At 41.2% G+C, this 20,377-nt stretch overlaps 1 protein-coding gene across 2 annotated transcripts in view; it reads right to left on the reverse strand.

The window, feature by feature from the left end:
* Positions 1–19,558, reverse strand: part of PRICKLE2 (prickle planar cell polarity protein 2) — a 364,028-nt gene extending 344,470 nt beyond the window's left edge. For both annotated transcript variants that reach the window (XM_056524542.1, XM_056524541.1), the window contains exon 1: positions 19,372–19,558. In XM_056524542.1, coding sequence (XP_056380517.1) covers positions 19,372–19,413 — 42 coding nt within the window. In that variant the 5' untranslated portion in view covers positions 19,414–19,558. The remainder of the gene's footprint in view (positions 1–19,371) is intronic.
* Between the last annotated feature and the right edge of the window lie 819 nt (positions 19,559–20,377).

Consider the following 20,377-nt stretch of genomic DNA (forward strand, 5'->3'; position numbering starts at 1 on the left):
ATTATCATGTGAGACTTGTCACAATGTGTTGCAAAGCCCTCAATATGACGCAAATCTACACCAGACCTGGCTAACAAAACTGGCTATGTACAGTATTGGTAAATAATCTAAAGACAACTTCATTGAACCAAATGAAACAGAGAGGATGATGGAAGCTAAAACCTGCTGGCTCACTGACAAGCACTGTAGCCCCTTTATTCTTGTGATAAGGGGTCACGAGGGGGTGAAACCCACCAATGAGAATTCTGACACATCTTTTAAGAAATTTTCCTTTAGCTTTAAAGCTTTAATGTTGTCTAAAACAATGCCTATAGGTAGTAGTCATTGGGATATCTGCATTATTCATTGAACAGGGTAAATATTTCTTCATAAATATACAGCACAAATGAATGTAAGATCTGGAATCTGTCCTTTCAGAAAATCACAATGATGACAAAATGGCCTTAACCAGAAGGTTAAAGGGTACCTTTCATCAAAAAAAACATTTGATATATTATAGATTAATGTATGCAGAATAACTTTCCAATAGCATGTTATTAAATAATATGCTTCTTTCTATTTAATTTTCCACTTTGAAAAAAATGATCACTAGGGGTCTCCCTACCAGTCCTTTTTTTTTTTTTTATAGATTTCAGACTCCTGCAGGAGTCCTAAATCTCAGACTGCAGCCAGGACGCAGACAAGCATAGAACTGCTCCCTGGCAGTGAGCAGCGCTGAGTTTGTCTGTGTTCCAGCTGCAGTTTGAGATTTAGGACTCCTGCATGAGTCTGAAATCTATAAAAAAAAGGACTGGTAGGGAGACCCCTAATGGTCATTTTTTTCAAAGTGGAAAATGTAATAGAAAGAAGCATATTTTTTAATAACATGCTATTGGAAAGTTATTCTGCATACATTAATCTATAATATATCAAATGTTTTTTGATGAAAGGTACCCTTTAAAAAAGGGTCATACACTTTAGATAGCCCAAGAGAGTTTTTGTCCAATCTCACCCGATAACCAACAATTGCTGAAAAACAACAAGCCCAATCCTTAACTCTTAACATCAGGAGTCTGCCATATTAAACCTGGACAACTAATTTTACTTAAAAAAAAATAAAAATAAAAAGCTGGAATCTGGCTATTGGGGGCCAATGCTCTTACCACCTAAGGACCTATGAAAATGCCCTTGATTATTATTTAACTTTCTTCATATGCCCTATTGTTCAAGTATATAATCTAGCACTGTGTTTCCCAAGTATCCCCAACAGGTCATGACTTTAGGATATCCCATACAGTGAACCCTTGTTGTGATGTCTGCCCATAATTATGTCACATGTAAAAGACTAAGGAAATCCTGAAAATATGAGGTGTTGGGAGTACTTGAGAACGTCCTTGGGAAACACTGTTGTTGCCTGGATCAATGAAAGACATGTTTGACGAAATTCTGCCCAGGACTGGACCTTTGTCTCTACTTATATACTGTGTAAAGGGGTCTCTCCACTGATAGCATATCAATTAAATATGGCTGGATGGTGGAGGCCAAGTGAGCAGGAGAATGATGCAGTTCCAACATAGTCCCTTGTATAAAGTATCACTGTATCCCAGAGAAGGTGAAGAGTTGCAAATTAGGTGCAGATTATACCCTCCACGTTAGTTTCAACAGGAAAATCAGCAAATTTCTGTGGCTATATTAGATTTTCAAAATCCTATCTACTTTGCTGGTGCTGTAGATTTGTCATGCACATTTCCACATATGCAAATCATAAAATGTTGCAGTATCTTGTAATACCTTTTTTTATTGGACTAACAGCATTTTGTAGAGACAAGCTTTCGGGATTCCTCCCTTTATCAAGTCCAAAGCAAATCTAAGCTCACAAGCTCACAGTTGTGACGGGGTTCAATACGTAAGGATTGTCACACAATCAACAGAGCAGGAGATGGGAGAACAGCACCAGGTTTATTGGCAGAGATCACAAAACAAAACACAATCCACACGATGAGGGGTGATCCGGAGTCTGGGCAAACAATGGGCAACAGAAGGGCACAGTCACTGGGCACAGGGAAGGAACAAACTGCAGATCCCGGGATTCAGCTCCGGGTCCAACACTCCACACTCCAATGTATTGTCAACAGTCCACAGATAACAGCTCCACATCTAGTGGTACCTCAAGTGCCCTGGGAGGTCCGGTCCTCAGTTCACAGGGGTACTACAGGTCCCAGCAGGCTCTGTACTAGCATCAGCTCCTGTCTCTGGGAGTGAGACAGGAGCTGTGAGCTTAGATTTGCTTTGGACTTGATAAAGGGAGGAATCCCAAAAGCTTGTCTCTACAAAATGCTTTTAGTCCAATAAAAAAGGTATTCCAAGATACTGCAACATTTTATGATTTGCATCTGCATCACTGGACTAATACGGCTACTCAAATTTACTACATTTCCACATAGAAACTTACAGAAAATCTGTCTAAAGTGTACTACCCTGAAATACCCCCTATGCAGCACAAATAAAATGAAGATAAAGAGTATTGATCTCTTAATTATAAAGATTTTTTAGGGTTTCTTAAAATTAGTTTTTGTACCGTTGTTACATTTGTTCCTTTCTAGTTTTGCCTACATGAAGTTTCAATCTGTCAGGAAAAGGAGTTTCGTTATGCTACACAGATCCTTTGATGAGATGGCAGGTGCAGCCTTCTACTCTCTGTTTAATGGGAAGGGAAACATGCACTTTGTGGAATAGACTTGTTCTATATCTTGACAGCAAACAAAATGCTTTCAAGACAAGTCCATGGCGAGACAGCCAAGTAGAGTTACAATCTGAATCCATTCACTGGGCGTCAAGTCAAAAGAGGACACGAGGGTGTGAAAAGTCAAACAGAAAGTTAAGAAAAGCAAAGACAGTGAAAGTCTTCAAATTTACATCATAATAGCCGTGAACCAGTCTCCAAGTCAACGCCACTGTGGGAGAGATTCCCAGAAGTAAATACCAACACTTGTGTAATTAACCCTTCCCGAGTCAACTTTCAACAAACTTCTAAGTGTAAAATTAGTGAGTGAATGGGCGCTGACCTCTGATAGTCCAGTATGCTGTTTTATACGTGAGCGCAGCAGATGGGAGGACATCAGCTTCACAGTCTCTTATTATCAGCAGATCATTTGAAAATAAACACTTCTGTTCAGATGGTTGTGTGAAGACTTTAGAGAAGTCAAAAAAAAATGTGGCACAGATCTGGTCATTAATCCGCATTTGATAATCTGTGGCATGCTTATTGTGCTGCACAGAATATTTAAGTGTGGATTGGTTTTTGAAAAAGTTATCCATATGTATTATACTGTAAATTATTGCAGATTTTTTGTACAAAATTTGCTGCAATTGCACCACGTCTGAATGTGAGCTTTTAATGAGGAAGGGCTTTTCATTAGGTTGTACTGTATATTCCAGACTAACTTCCAAATGGCTGGAGATATTTTGATGACACATGTTACTTATAGGTCAACTAAAATATAGCAGAGTGAAATCAACCCTAACCCCTTATGTGAGGGTGGGGTTTTTTCTTTCAGGTGACATGCAAGTCTACAGGACTTCTGGTACATCTCCTGATTACCTTCACCTGCCGACTGTCCAGAAGGCAAGTGCAGAGAACAGTTAGTATGGTGGATGGGATAGGAGGTCAGGATATGGGTACGGAATCTAGCTTGGGATTTGAGGAAGGCTATGAAGACGGGATAAGAGGTCGGGATATAATGACGGGATGTGAGAACGGGATATGATGGCAGAATATAAAGATAGGATATGGGGTCGGGATATGAAGAATGGACATGAGAAATTCCGGGCGGACATTCCATGCAAACTGGGATTGCAGAAGTGCTCGCTTGCCCGGTCGGCTGGTACAGCATCACTTCTCTCGCATAGCCACACCCATCACTGGAGCAGACGACTGCCATTACAGAACTTTTGGTACTTAACTACGACCCTCAGAAAGCCCCCGAATTTCAAGAATGGAGCCCTGCTCTCCCCGCTGCATGAAGCGGTGTGTTGGCACACGCTCCGTGCATTATGCATTATCTATGGCTCTGTTGGAGATACCCAAGTGATGTGTTGTGATGGTAGCCTTAAGGTTACCTTACACCTTCAATAGCTGTGGCTAAATGTTCGCTTGGTTGACAGCTCCATTTATGACAGCTCATATTCCTAAGAACAAAAGGACTAAGCAGTTGAAGGGTGTAGGGGCCTCTTGACTCTCCCCGACAGATGATGTTGGGGAGAATCAGGGGGACACCATACACATTAGACAGTTGGGGGTCCTGTGGAAACTGACAGGTTTGTCCAACTTTTCTCAAATGTGCACGAGCACCTGTAAAGCGCAATTGCCATGAAATAGTCCCCATATAAACTATTACTTAGTTGAATCAGTCGTTTACAATTACAATTTAGCCATACCTTTTGCTGTTTTTTAGCAGCCTTGATCAGGCTAAAAAATGTTTTTTTACCACTGTCAGCAACAGTGAGATAGTACTACTCTCCTCATCTTTCTTCTTCCTGTGATGTTTATGTGGGAACTGCATGCTTAAGCTCATTGACTGGGAATTAGATAAAAAGATCTCCCTGCCCAGAAAACCCCATAAAACGCAACTGTAATCAAATTGTCCCCCCATTAAAATATTCCCAAGGTGACACAGTCGTTTACAATTACAATTTAGCCATACCTTTTCCTGCTCTTCACCAGCCTTGATCAGGCAAAAAAATGCTTTTTACCATTGTCTACAACAGTGGGATAGGTGTAGCTATGCCCCGCGGCCGCCACACCTTTCTTCTGTATATCAGCGATGGGACCGCTCTGTGATTGACACACAGGTCGCAGCACATGCGCCCCTAATCATTCTTACGTGCGGGCGGACAGTTTTTAGAACAAGCGCTCGCTCCCTTCGCACACAACAGTGCCTGTTCTCCTTACAGCGGTGCACTGCTAAACTGGAGCCTCCCGCACATAAGAATGATCAGGGGTGCATGTGCTGGGACCTGTGTGTCATTCACACAGCAGTCCCATCACTGATATACAAGGGGATAGGCGTGGGGGCCGCAGGGTATAGCCACATCTATCCCACTGTTGTAGACAATGGTAAAAAGCATTTTTTAGCCTGATCAAGGCTGGTGAAGAGCAGGAAAAGGTATGGCTAAATTGTAATTGTAAACGACTGTGTCACCTTGGGAATATTTTAATGGGGGACAATTTGATTACAGTTGCGTTTTATGGGGTTTTCTGGGCAGGGAGATCTTTTTATCTAATTCCCAGTCAATGAGCTTAAGCATGCAGTTCCCACATAAACATCACATGAAGAAGAAAGATGAGGAGAGTGGCAGGACCAGGTAAGAATAGCTTTTTTTTTTATTTTATTTTATTTTTTTATATTCATTGCCCAAGAAGTCATTAGGCATGTAGTGGGTTTGATAAGTTCAAAGGAAAGAGAAGATAAAAACAACTTGGAAGAGATGCATTTAAGAAAATACCAAGCTGAAGCAGAAGATACAGCATAAATTATCACAATGATACAATTTTGTACAGTTTTTTTTTATATATATATATATATATATATATATATATATATATATATATATGTTTATTTATTGTTTTATCAATAAAATTATTAATACAGCAAAAAAGGAAGAAAAAGAAGAAAAACCTAGTAGCAACAAGGGAAAAAAAATAACATACAATTCCAGTAAAGACATACTATAGGATTCCAAGAATCTTACATCTGTAAAGCTGTAAACTATGTCTAGGTCTCTATAGGTATTTGTGTCGCTATTATAAAGACTATCTACAATCTTGTATATAGTAACTCATTAATATTTTCCTTATACAATTTTTGTACAGTTTCTTATATCAACACTAGTTACAGTAGGCCTTTAACTTAAAGGGGTACTCTGGTGGAAAAACATTTTTTCTTTTTTTTAAATCAACTGGTGCCAGAAAGTTAAACAAATTTGTAAATTACTTCTATTAAAAAATCTTAATCCTTCCAGTACTTATTAGCTGCTGAATGCTACAGAGGAAATTCCTTTCTTTTTGGAACACTGATGACATCATGACCACAGTGCTCTCTGCTGACATCTCTGTCCATTTTAGCAACCGTGCATAGCAGATGTATGCTAAGGTAAGCATGGTGGCTTAGTGGTGGGGCCTTGGGTTCAAATCCCACCAAGGACAACAATAAATAAAGACTTATTATTATTATTTTTATAATAACGTCAGCAGAGAGCAGTGTGTTCGTGATGTCATCAGAGAGCATTCCAAAAAGAAAAGAATTTCCTCTGTAGTATTCAGCAGCTAATAAATACAGGAAGGATTAAGATTTTTTAATAGAAGTAATTTACAAATATGTTTAACTTTCTGGCACCAGTTGATTTAAAAAAAGAAATAAAAATAGTTTTTCCACCGGAGTACCCCTTTAAGAAACCTAGGATTTTATTTATTTTACCGCTTCTCATTGCTGATCTCTGTTAACAATTTTACCTAATGTACAGAGAGGAGCAGGTTTATGGGATAAACAAGTCCAATGAAAATATACAACTCTGCCTGATGAAATACTCACATAAAGTACAAGATGGAAAATGGGGTGATAAAAATGTATGTTTAACAAAATGTGCAGGAAGAATCGGACAACTTAATGTATACAGTACAATCATTAGATGAGAACCCGGGCCTCATGCAAGACCCTCTGAGTAAAATGTCCGGGTTGCCAAAAGCTCTTACTCAGAAAGCAGCTTTCATTCTAAGGCTGGGTTTACAATTTGTTAGTGCACCATAGTCAAATCCCTTGGCATCTCGTCGAAAATGGGATGCTGACATATAATGTTAAGTAGAGGACCACATTGTTTTCTATATACTTTTATACTTTTTACTCTGCCATAACACTTGCAGTGCTAGAAAGGAGAAATAAAAACATCTTAAAGGGGTACTCCGGTGGAAAATATATATAGGTGTATAGAATCATGGTTGGAAAGGGGCAGCTTGTAGCTCAAAAATATGCCAGACTCTTAGTTCACAGCACTCAGACTGTGCAGTTTATAACATAGCATCATACGGCTGAAATCAGCGTGTAGGTCATTACTTCATCCCGGAAAGCATAAACATGGTGAGATATTCCTCTTAATTACTTTATGGTAATCTCTCAGCTCGAGAACAGAGCTCAAGTGTGAAGGAGGCCTCAGCATACATGCCTCCTCCATCACTGTCCTGACTGATTGACGTACAGGGCTCAGTACTGAAAGCCAAGCAGGAAAGGGTGGGGGAGGGAGGAGGCATGCATGCAGCATCTTGGCAACACATCCTTGCCACATGAGCCTATGAGTATGACAGATGCATTTTATAAAGGGGTTGTTCAGTATTTAAAAAAAAAAAAAAAGACGATTCTTTTTCTGCAAAAACAGCACCACTCCTGCCCACAGGTTGAGTGTAGTACTGCAGCTCAGTTTTATACACTTCAATGGAGCTAAGCTGCAATACTACAAATAACCTGTGGAGAGGAGTGGTGCTCTTTTTGAGAAAAAAATGTAATGGTATTTTGCTAATACTGGACAACCCCTTGTAGCTTGATGCTCTCTTGGTTTCCCCCCAAAATCTTAGCTGGTGGCTCAAACAACATATTGGCCCGGATTTATCAAAATGTCTAAGGATATAAAATTGACTGTTTTTCTGATAGAAACCACTCACAGCTCAGCTTTTATTTTACCAGAAATGTCAGAAGCTTTGATTGGTCAGGCTTTTGGTGTTCAGACCCACACCAATTGTTAAAATGTGCCGGGAGTGATGAACGGCTGAGCACTGTTTCTCCCCACTTTGTGCACAAAACAGGAGATGGCCCATAGACTTTCAACTGAAGTCCATCTCGAGAATGAGCTTAGCGTGGACTTCTGCCTGCTTGTCCTAGTGATCTATGGGGGTCTGAACAATCAGACCCCAACCAATCAAAATCTGTGAAATGTCCCTAGGAGTTTTTCAAATGCCAGTGGCCATTTAATTCACTTGTGGGGGGTGCAGAAGAAAAACTGAACACAGTGCTAAGTTTCACCCCAGATAATAGTGGATCGCTGAGGGTCTCAACAAGCGGATATGTGTGATTGGCTTATTGTCAAGGGACTCTTCTAAAAAGCAGGAATTGTCAAAAGCAAATAACCTGTTCAGGTAACACTTAATTCAGTATAAGTATTCCTGTGTTGAGTTAATGAAATGTGTATATATCCTGTTCTTTATGACTCCCATAATATACCAGAATACAAAGTCATATTAATCTAACAGAGCTTTGGTGTAAATTGCTATGTGTCACCGTACACAATGGACAACAAACATGAGCGGATCATATTACCAGTTCCTATTACAGTCTAACAATATAATTACTTACATTTTCGATAAATATAAAGCCATGCCTTTAAACTTTGCTCATTGAGAAACACACATATAAATACAACTGTGGCGACAGTGTGGTAAGACTGCATTTTGAGTAAAGTCAGTAATTCCTAACCTTTTAAGTATGGGATCCTCTACAAATACCCCATCTCTATTGTAAAAGTGACAACTGTACTGTAATGTAAAAGTTAACTCACAAAATGAAAATTACTTGGTAAGAGCAGTTTTCTGTTCCAGGTAATAAAGGGTTTTCCGTGTTGAGGACCGTATGATGTGCATATGCCCTAATAGAGCATTTGGAAATGAGACAACCCTTTAAAATAGTTTTTTTAGTTGCTGCAAGAGCTGATGTGAGATTTCCACCTGAGGACCCAGCCCATTTTCACCTTAGAGGGGTACTCCCGTGGAACCCCCTTTTTTTTTTTTTTTAATCAACTGGTGCCAGAAAGTTAAACAGATTTGTAAGTCACTTCTATTAAAAAATCTTAATCCTTCCAGTACTTTTTAGGGGCTGTATACTAAAGAGAAATCCAAAAATAAATGCATTTCCTGTGATGTCATGACCACAGTGTTCTCTGCTGACCTCTGCTGTCCTTTTTAGGAACTGTCCAGAGAAGCATATGTTTGCTATTGGGATTTTCTCCAGTTCCTAAAATGGACAGCAGAAGTCCGCAGAGAGCACTGTGTTCAGGACATCACAGGAAATGCATTTCATTTTTGGATTTTGGATTTAGTATACAGCCCCTAAAAAGTACTGGAAGGATTAAGATTTTTTAATAGAAGTGATTTACAAATCTGTTTAACTTTCTGGCACCAGTTGATTAAAAAAAAAAAAAAAAAGTTTTCCATGGGAGTACCCTTGCAAGGAAAACCCTTTACTAGAACCCCCCTTAAAATTTATATCTATAAATATTATACATATCTATATATATTAGCCTCACTACCCTTGTTCAGCGAAACGTCGGGGAGGCTATTAGTGGAAGTTTTAACACAGCAAACTATGGGGGCATAAGTTATGATAATATGGCACCAGTAGTTAAGGGTGGCTAGACAGTAAGCACTCAATACAAAGCAAATATCTGGGCCAACCAGCAAAACTGTGTATAGTGTAGGGATCGACCGATTATCGGTATGGCCGATATTATCGGCCAATAATCCTGATTTTGGGAATTATCGGTATCGGCAATTACCTTGGCGATAAGCCGATAATGCCCCGCCCCCCGCACCGCCCCCACCGCACCGATATCGGTATCGGCCCTAAAAAAACGATATCGGTCGATCCCTAGTATAGTGGACCATCTATCCTCACTCATACAGACCACCCATATCGCTGGAATTTTAACTAAGTGTGGGGTATATTTTAACAGTTAACAAATAAAGATATGCATTTTAAGGGGGGTTCTAGTAAAGGGTTTTCCCCGCGAGGGGGCAACCCCTTAAAGGTTGTTAAGTGATTACAATTTGCCCTGATATCCCCAGGGATCATTTTGTTGATTTTTCATTGTGACACTGTCACTTTAAACATTAATAACTCTGGAATGCTTTTACTTTTCATTCTGATTCCGAGATTGTTTTTTCGTGACATATTCTACTTTATGTCAGTGGTATGTCACGCCCCCTCCATAGGCTTGCATCGAAGGGGCGGAGCATGATGTCACACGAGGGCAGGGCCGTGATGTCACTATACAGAGAAGAAATATCCAGCATCCAGGTGAGTTCCAAGGGTAAACTTTATTGGAGGTTAGCAAATACACGTATAAAATCTGAACAACAACAAAAAACGTGGTCTCAAATGGATGGAGGTGCTCAACCCCAAATGCGGTTGTGCATTTATACTGGGGGACCAGATCCTGCCCTTGTAGTCCATTGCTAGGGGTGATCCCCAGCATAAAAATGCATACAATGGAGGATGCCTGCAGCGGACTACAAGTGCCACAAGGCATCCTACACCAGATAGACGGTGTGGATGTGTAACAATTAGAACAATACAATACAGGAATTTAGCTGCACTACTGTGGTAGATGTATAGAGTGACATTGGCTATCCCTCAACACTGTTGTTAAAATTGAGACATTCGCCAGTATATCCTTATATGAAGGACATACCAGAGCCCGCACACCAACGCCAAGGTTTCTCAAATGGCGCGGGACCTAGTGCTAAACCTACCTGTGCGTGATAAGCAAAACAGGGGCCAGTGGGCAATTTTGGTAGCATTAGTTCGGCTCACAGAGTCCTCCCAGGTACCCTCCAGCATGGCCATGCACACATACAATGGGAGGAGGGAGGAAAACTGCAAGCCCCACCTGAGTTGGGTAATGTAGGTGCATGGCCTCACAGGTGCTACCATAATGCTGCCTAGAAAATGTTCAAGGCACATTACATATATGGAGTTTACACATCTCCAAGTATAACATTTAAACAACAACAAAAAACGTGGTCTCAAATGGCTGGAGGTGCTCAACCCCAAAATCTGACACGTTCCGCGCGTTAGCGCTTAGTCATAGACTAATAAAACAGTGATACAATACACTTATAAGTACTAAAACCATTTGATCACATGATCATGTTGCAAAAAACACACAGAAAATCCGTACTGGATTCTGGTGAGTCTGAAAAACAGCCATACAATTCCTCAGTACCTGTTCACACTTGTGAATTTAGAATGACCAGAGATTATCTAATATATTTAAGCACGTAATAACCAGGATAGGTGGCAATATATTCAAAGCAAGGAAAAGAAATAAACAGAAATTAACTAGACATAAGAGAATCTCTTCTGAAACTCTTTGGAAAAAAAATCCTAGAGAATTCAATAATAATTATAGAAAAGAAAGAGAAAACCAAAAATCGAATAACTCATAACCAAATCAAGCCTATGATTCGTGCCCTTGTACCCGAAGGGCATAAATCATAGGCTTGATTTGGTTATGAGTTATTAGATTTTTGGTTCTCTCTTTTTTTTCTATAATATTTTTATATATCGCTGTATTTTTAATTTTATGATATATATATTTTTGTGGATTTCTCTGTTCTAATTTTAATCGTACTGTGTATATTTTACGGCTTTTGTATTTAATATTCACTCCCCATTTTGGGTGGAGCCCTGGCTCCTTAAATACCAGGCAATGCTATCCCCTGTATCTATGAGTAAGGCCTGGTAGGGCGGAAACACGTCAGAGGGGGAGGTTTCGACCTCTATCATGCTGGTTTGCACCTTTTGTATTTTGTGGACTTTTTAATGAATTTCTAATAAATGGATGTTTTACCGGTGCTGTGACTACTACTGGATTTTTCAGATTTGTAAATTACTTCTATTTAAAAATCTTAATCCTTCCAGTACTTATCAGCTACTGTATACTACAGAGTTCTTTTCTTTTTGAATTTATTTTCTGTCTGACCACAGTGGTCTCTGCTGACACCTCTGTCCATGTCAGGAACTATCCAGAGCAGGATGTTTGCTATGGGGATATGCTCCTGCTCTGGACAGTTCCTGACAATGACAGAAGTGTCAGCAGAGAGCACTGTGGTCAAACAGAAAAGAAATTCAAAAGAAAATAACTTCCTCTGTAGTATACAGCAGCTGATAAGTACTGAAAGGATTAGGTTTTTTAAATGGAAGTAAAATCGGTTTTACTTTCTGGCACCAGTTGATTTAAAAAAAAAAATTCCATCGGAGTACCCCGTTAAATTTACAGCATAGCTCCCTATGCTACGTCATTTGCGCACTTTCCATTAATGTCGATGGGAGTTACGCAAATTGCATAACACAGCCATCTCTGCTGATCACCTAATAACCCCAATATTGAAATATTTTATAATAACCCTAAAATCTTAGGGTTTTTGGCCACTAGAGCTAAGACTAATCTGAGACTTCCTGTTCTGTCCGGTAATGTCTTTCTTCTCAAGAGCAAAGTGAAAGGAGACACCAGTAGAGAGATAACACTGGATCCACCATCATTTGCCACAGAGATCAGCTTCCCCCTCCCTGTAGAATGGGACTGGCATTTATTGTTGTCTACGGTTCATGGGTCTTGCAGTAAAGCATATCACTAAATGCTGTTAAAAACAGCTCAGGCAACATGGCAGCATCCAATAATAATGCACATAAAAATGCATCAAAATCAGTATCAAAGTTTCAGTATCTTTCTCTAATCAGGAAAAAAAATCTAGGTGAAATTCCCATTAATCCATGGTTTTATTCAGATGGGTGGGTTAGGTTGCCAGAGCTGTCTACGACGCCCCGTTCTGGGCATGAGCAGTTTTTAAATTATTAGGACTCATAGATGGAACTTGCTGAATATCATACCGTTACCACGGCAACCCGGTGCATCTCTCCGTGTCTTTAAAGGCTACTTTCACATGAGCCTATATTGCATCCCTATTACATTCGTTTTTACAGAGTAATATAGAGTTAATATTAATCTATGGGTGTATAAAATACAGACGTATGGCTAACTACCCGCAGTAATGATAAAATGGTATAAAAACATTAAAAAGGTATTTCATCTGTAATATGTCCGCATTTCAAGTCTGTATAATGGAAATATTAACTGCATGTATTTTTTTGGGGGGTGGGGTTTATGCAAAAAACCACATGGTTTCCCCTACAGAAACCCACGTTCCACTGATTTCAATAGGAGAGGTTGACCTGTATGGAAAAATAAGTGATATGTCACTTCTTTTTATATAGTCCTAAAATCAATGGGAGCTTAAGAACAGGACCCACTCATGCTGACTGCGGCTCGGAGAAAACTGTGATGCAGATCTGCACACTGGGTAATTTGTGCCCATGTGCACACGCCCCTAGGGCAGTGTTTTCTAAACAGTGCGTCTCTAGCTGCTGCAAAACTACAACTCCCAGCAAGCCCGGACAGCCTTTGGCTGTCCGGGCATGCTGTGAGTTGTAGTTTTGCAACAGCTGCAGACACACTGTTTGGAAAACACTGCCTAAGGGTTCGTTCACACTGAGTAAATCAAGAGGAATTGACGCTGAAAAAAAATACGTGCGGAAAAAAGAATTTTCTATTAACGCGGAATTGCACGCGGAAATGGGGGAGAAAGAAGTGGAGGGTTTTTCAGCCATTTCCGTGGGAATTCCGCGCGAATACGATGTCGGACGGAATATTTTTTACCATTGACTTCTATTGATTTCTGCTAGCGGATTCCGCTTGAAGAATGAACATGCTCTTTCTTCAAGCAGAAAGGAATTCAGTGTCGGAATTCCGCTAGCAGAATTTCCGATGTGTTAACAGGCCAGCAGAAAAAAGATTAAATTCAATGGGCAGAGGAGATGTGAATTAATTTGGAGCGGAGAATTCAAGAGGATTATGTTCACATGGTGGAATTCCCGTTCGGAATTCCACAGAAGAATTCCGCAGGAGAAATCTGGTGGAAAATCCCCAGTAATTTACTGTCTATTGATTTAAATGGGATTCCACAGTCCCACTCAGACAGCAGAATTTCCATGGCAGGCATTCCGCCGCAAAAAAATTCTGTTCTCCGCATCCTGCAAAAATATAACACTAGTCATATTTTACTGAACTCCGCAATGGAATTCCACTTAAAGGAGTACTCCGGCGCGCACTTTTTTTCCTTTTATCCGGTCCAGGCTGCAAAATATAAGAAAACACACTTTCTCTTACCTGCCAACAAGCCCCCGGAGCTCCGGTACACTCCGGTACAGGTGTTCGGTCACCGGGCTGTATTCTTCTTACTTCCTGTTAGCCCGGCACGTTACAAGGAGCTTCAGCCTATCACCAGCCGCAGCGATGTCCCGCCTTGGCCGGTGATAGGCTGAAGCTCAGTGTGACGTGCCGGGCTAACAGGAAGTAAGAAGAATACAACCCGGGGACCGAACACCTGTACCGGAGTGTACCGGAGCTCCGGGGGCTCGTTGGCAGGTAAGAGAAAGTGTGTTTTCTTTTATTTTGCAGCCCGGACGGGATAAAAGGAAAAAAGTGTGCGCCGGAGTACTCCTTTAAATCAATGGGGCTTGATTTTTGTCTGAACATACCCTTAGGGTGACTTAAAAAATGTGTGGTAGTACCACAATAACAATAAACACAAGTAAGGCTTCTTTCACACTACCGTCATGTTCCTGCATTTTGAAAGCCGTTTTTCTGCTGAAAGAGGTCATGAAAAAAAAATAGACAAAACAACTGAACATAACGGACGATAGCGGCTGACCGATGTCTGTTATTTTAAAGGGTAATCTGTCAAAATAACGGACATGTTCCACCCGTTATAGTCTGTTATTCTATTTCCATGTTCTGAGCATGCGCAGTACAAATAACGGATCACATCAGATGTTAAAATAACACATGCACTGTCAAAATAATGTCTGTTAGGGTGCACGCACACCACGTTTTTGCTATAAAGTTCCCGTATCAGGTTTTTGATGAAAAACTGATTCCTCAAAACCTGACTAAACCATATGAAAACGTGTGTACAAATTTCAACCCGTATACAGTTAAAAACCGTATACAGTTTGAAAAATTATGTCAGATTGCATCCGTTTTTTTAAGAAAAAAAACGTATACGTTTTTAACTTTTCACTCCATTTTCAATAAAGTTTCACTTGTTTGATTGAAATTCCAAGAAAAAAAACTGTGCAAAGTCAAAAACCGGATGGTGAAAACTGGATGGAACCATCCGCACATACGGTTCTGTACGGTTCTCATTGATTCCCATGTTAAAAAAAAAAAAACGTACACGGTTTAATACGGTTTTTCACCCGGACCAAAAAAAACGTGGTAAATGTGCGTACGGTTTTTAACTTGAAACCGTATATGGGAACTATATAGCAAAAACGTGGTGTGCATGCACCCTAAGTGATAATGGGACATAACTGGTGCAGCAGGATGGTCAAAAGATCCCATTGACATGAATGGGATATTTTGTCGGCTGTATTAGGGACTTTCAGACGGGATGGAAGATTTTGCAGGGTGACAACGGTAGTGTGAAAGGGGCCTTAGGCTGGGTTCACATCACGTTTTTGCCATACTGTTTCCAATCATTTTTACTAAAGAAAACCGTATGGCAAAAAAAAAGGATGGAACCATGTGGCAAAAAGTAAACTGAATGCGTTTGAAAACTGTATACTGTTTTTAAAAGTGCATACAGTTCCGTCCATTTTTATAAAAAAAAAATATATATATATAAGTTTTTGAAAATTGTGTCCATTTTTAATGGGAGGGGTGTTGGGTGGGAACTTTAGGATGCAAATGTGCATGTGACTTGATGCAAAATTATAAAACAATGCAATAGTAGCAAGAAACATGCTATCAAATCTTATACCACAGTCCCATAGTGAAAAAAGAATGTTTGCTTGGGGAAGTCCCTGCCTGCCTCTATGACACAACACACCTTACCTATTTGTAAACAGTCAGGTATATATTTGCTGTTTTCCTGTTTATTGTTTTGTAGAGTTATGTAGCGAGATGGTGACGCTACTTTGCTGGGTGTAACTGGTCCCATCAGGATGTTTGTAGAGACTCTTTACAAAGTAGCAGTAGTCAGGTTATTTACAGAAAGTCTGAAAGGAAAGGACATCCGTATGTGCAGTGAATGAAGGCCGCTGAATTATTGAAGCAGGGTATTGTGCTCTGTGCTAATGACATTATAGCTGGAGTCAGGTGCAGCTCCCCTCCCCCATGGCCGCTCTGCTGTTTTTTTTTATGGATTTCAGAATTAACTAAAAGGATTTGGAGGGGGTTACAGTGTGACAAGAGATGAGCAGGTAAAGCTCTGTAGTCAGATGACCCAGTGACTTCAGACGTAATGATTGTTATTGGCAGGTGCTAATGGTAATCCTTATGAGTATGCTACTAAACCAGTGGAAATGGGGGCGGCATCTGTAACATGTACTTTTTAGAGTTTTTGTCTTGTTTTTTTCGCTGCCTAGGTTACAGGCCACAACTCCACTGATATATATATATATATATATATATATATATATATATATATATATATATATATATATATATATATATATATATATCTATACACACACACCCTGTTTCCCCAAAAATACACCCTACCCCGAAAATAAGCCCTAGCTGTATTATCAGGGTGGGCTGCAATATAAGCCCTACGTTAGTGGTTTTCAACCTGCGGACCTCCAGCTGTTGCAAAACTACAACTCCCAGCATGCCCGGACAGCCAATGGCTGTCCGGGCATGCTGGGAGCTGTAGTTTTGCAACAGCTGGAGGACCGCAGGTTGAAGAACACTGACCTAGGCAATGCCCGGGCTGCAAATATTAAAAAACAAACTTTAACTTACCTTCGTCCTCCGTTCCCCCATTGCTAAGGAACCGGCCTCACTGTTCTCCGATGCTCTTGCTGCTTCCTGGTGTTGTGACGTCTCAGAGCCTTCAGCCTATCACCTGCTGCAGCGATGTTCCGCCTCTGCCGATGATAGGCTGAGCGCATTGTCATGTAAGGAGCCGGACGTAAAAAATATGCCCTACCCTGAAAATAAGCCCTAGTGTGTTTTTGGTGACTAAAATTAATATAAGACCGGGTCTTATTTTCGGAGAAACATGATAGATATATATATACATATACACACACACAAATAGTCACACACACCAGCCCAACCACCTCTATTAGAGTAGAGTAGTGGTCTGTAACATAGGCAATAAGCTGTCAGTGAGAGAGGGAAAGAAGCAGGAATATCAGGAGAAGCAGGCAAATTTGCTATATGAATGTATTTACAGAAATATTTCACATAAGATTACCTCTAAACAGTACCTCCAGAGTTGCGGTGCCACATGCTCTGCACAGTTCTACATGAAGAGCAGCTCATACTAGGCGGTCAGGTTTCCGAGGAAACTGTATGATACTAAGTTCCATGCACAAGCCCTTTTCTAATTAATAAGACTTATGCATGGAACCCGCCCAGTGTGATCTGCACCTTTCCATACAGATCTGTGAAGAGTGCATAGCACCAAAATGCTGTAGGTACCCTTTAAAGGGGTACTCCGCTATAAAAAAAAAAATTAAATCAACTGGTGACAGAAAGATTTGTAAATGACTTCTATAAAAAAAATCTTTAATTCTTCTAGTACTTATCAGCTGCTGTATGCTCCACAGGAAGTTATTTCCTTTTTTTTTATTTTTATTTTTTTCCTTTCTATCTGACCACAGTGTTTTCTGCTGACACCCCTGTCCATTTAGGAACTGTCCAGAGTAGGAGAAATTCCCCATAGCAAAGCTATGCTGCTCTGGACAGTTCCTGACACAGACAGAGGTGGTCAGACTGAAAGGAAATTCAAAAAGAAAAGAACTTCCTGTGGAGCATACTTAAACCTATAAGTACTAAAAGGATTAAGATTTTTTAATAGAAGTAATTTACAGATCTTTTTAACTTTCTGGAACCAATTGATTTAAAAAACATTGTTTTCCAGGGGAGTACCCCTTTAGGGTATGTTCACACGGATGGATTACCTGGGGATTTTCTGCAGTGTATTTGCTGCAGAAATTCCGCTGCGGATTTTGCTACCATTGACTTCAATGGGTCCGGAGGAAAATCTGCAAATCTGTCTCCATTGTGGAATTTCTGCTGACCCATTGAAGACAATGGCAGCAAAATCCACTGCCGATTTTCCGCAGGAAAAATACGCTGCGGAAAATCTGCAGGTAATCCACCCATGTGAACGGACCCTAAATGGGAATGAGCTGCAATGCCAGGTACTGCTCACAGGCGGGGGGGGGGGGTGGGGGGGGGGTCGCTGTTTCTAGAAAAGAACGCAGAACTTTTTATTTTTTTTTTATTTATTTTTTTATGTCATACATTTCCTTTTGACTCGAATCACACCAGCAGTTTTTGTGGCAAAGCCAGAAGTGGATTGAAGAGGAATGAGAAATATAAAAGACAGGATTTAGATTACGTTTTGCCCTCGTTGTCACGGATACATCAGCAGATGTCCAAATGGCAACCCTGCATATCGGTGCATAGACAAGCACAGGCCCCATTGATTTAGGTAATTTCCTACTAGGAGTGATAACCAGGTACACCCTCTTGATGATGGAGATCCAAGCAGACAGATGCATCTGGTGAAGGACCATTTTGTCACCATATAGCCTCAGAATATCGCCGCAATTACTCATTTTTGGTCAAACTGGCCAAATGCAGCAGCATAAATTGGTATTTAGTTTTACAATATCCAAAAGATGTTCTGCAGCAGCACTACACTCTGCAACACTAGTTAGAGGCCACTGAAGCATAGTCCAAGCCTTGCACCATATCCAACCATAACACACAGTTACAACCAGCAATTGTTCATTTTATGTGGGACTACAACACCCAGCAGACCCCACACTAGATGTCTGTATCAGAAATGGTCAATTATTCGGACAAGATGTTCTGAAGCTGCATCTTCTAGCCACTCAGCTGATGTGGGCGTCCAACATATCATAGGATGCCTCTGCCACCACTAGACAAAGGTTGTAGAGCAGTGTTTCCCAAACAGGGTGCCTCCAGCTGTTGCAAAACTACAACTCCCAGCATGGCCGGACAGCCTTTGGCTGTCCGGCCATGCTGGGAGTTTTAGTTTTGCAACAGCTGGAGGCACCCTGGCTGGGAAACACTGTTGTAGAGTTACTAATATGCATCCTTGTCAATATGTTCTGCAGCAGCCCTATCACCTGTTGTCTAAGAGGTAGTTGAATAAGCCTTTAAGTTGTTGTGTAGTTCCTACTGTTGTAGGACTACAACTCCCAGCAGAGCACCTTGCTGAACAAGCAACTGTGGCAAAATTGCAGCTGCACAAACAGCCGCCCCTGGACAACTATAGAACTACAAGTCACAGAAAGAATAAAGAGCTGAAGACCCTGTCAAGAGGTTCTGCAGATGCAACGACGTGTGACTACTGTTATGGAACTGCAAACGTTTAGAACTAATTTTAGATTGGAAAGTATAGTGACCCTGGCAAGAGGTTCTGCAGCAGCAGCAGCAGGATGCAGGAGTGGGGTTCAGAGTACTCACAGATCTGCCGGAGTGTCTCCTCCAGGAGCTCCTGCTGAACATGTCCAGCCTGGTTGTGGGGTCTCTGGGTGTCGGGGTCTCCTGCTCCTCTCAGCTCTCACTCGCTTCTTTCTCATCAATGAAGTGAGTCAGGAGCGGGGTTTCCGTGTGTGAGGCTCCACCTAGCCGGGGACCTGAGAGGAGGGGGCCCGGAGGACACGGTGCGGGCAGGGACGCCCCCTCAGCGCCCCAGTAAATCACCCACCACACAAGGTATGAGGCGCTGACTCCACACGGCGGCGGGAGGCGCCACAATCCTCTGCACATAGAGGGGAAAGGCGCACCTGAGGCGGAATGTCGCTGATGTGAGGGCACACTGCAAAAGGGGCGCCGATTATCACTTTTTTTTTTTTTATTTAAAACATTTTTGGAAAACTGCCACAGCCTTGTGAAAGGGTCTGTGGTTTTGCAATTATACTGAAAATAGTGTAAGGGTATATTGACATGATGGAATTTTAGTGAGGAATTCTGCATTGAAATTCCGCGTGGAGATTCCATAGCAGCAGAGTCCCATTGTACGGTGTCCATTTTAGGACATCGTCAGTTGTTCCGTCAGGTGATATGGCGTCACGCCTCCTCCCTCGGGCCAATCTCCATCAGGCGTCAGCCGCAACTCCCTTTCCTGCCGAGTCAGTGTCGGCTCTCTGCTATGCGGGTTTCACCTGATGGAGGACGGAGTTGCGGCTGCCGGCGATTGGTCCAAGGGAGGAGGCGGGACGCTGTTTCACCTGACGGAGAACGGAGTTATGGCTGACGACTGACCATGTCCTAAAATGGACACCGTACCATTGATTTCAATGGAATTCTGTTCAATGGAACATCTGGAGCGGAGATTAAAATTCTGGTGCCCGCAGAGAGAATAGACATGTCTTTTCTTATGCAGACAGCGCACGATATGCATTGCCGTCTATGAGACCGCGCATTTCCTTTTAGTCCTAGCGCCGCATTCAGGGTAATGTCAGCACAG

This window comes from Hyla sarda, chromosome 6, assembly GCF_029499605.1.
Source record: "Hyla sarda isolate aHylSar1 chromosome 6, aHylSar1.hap1, whole genome shotgun sequence".
In the NCBI taxonomy this organism is placed as follows: Eukaryota; Metazoa; Chordata; class Amphibia; order Anura; family Hylidae; genus Hyla; species Hyla sarda.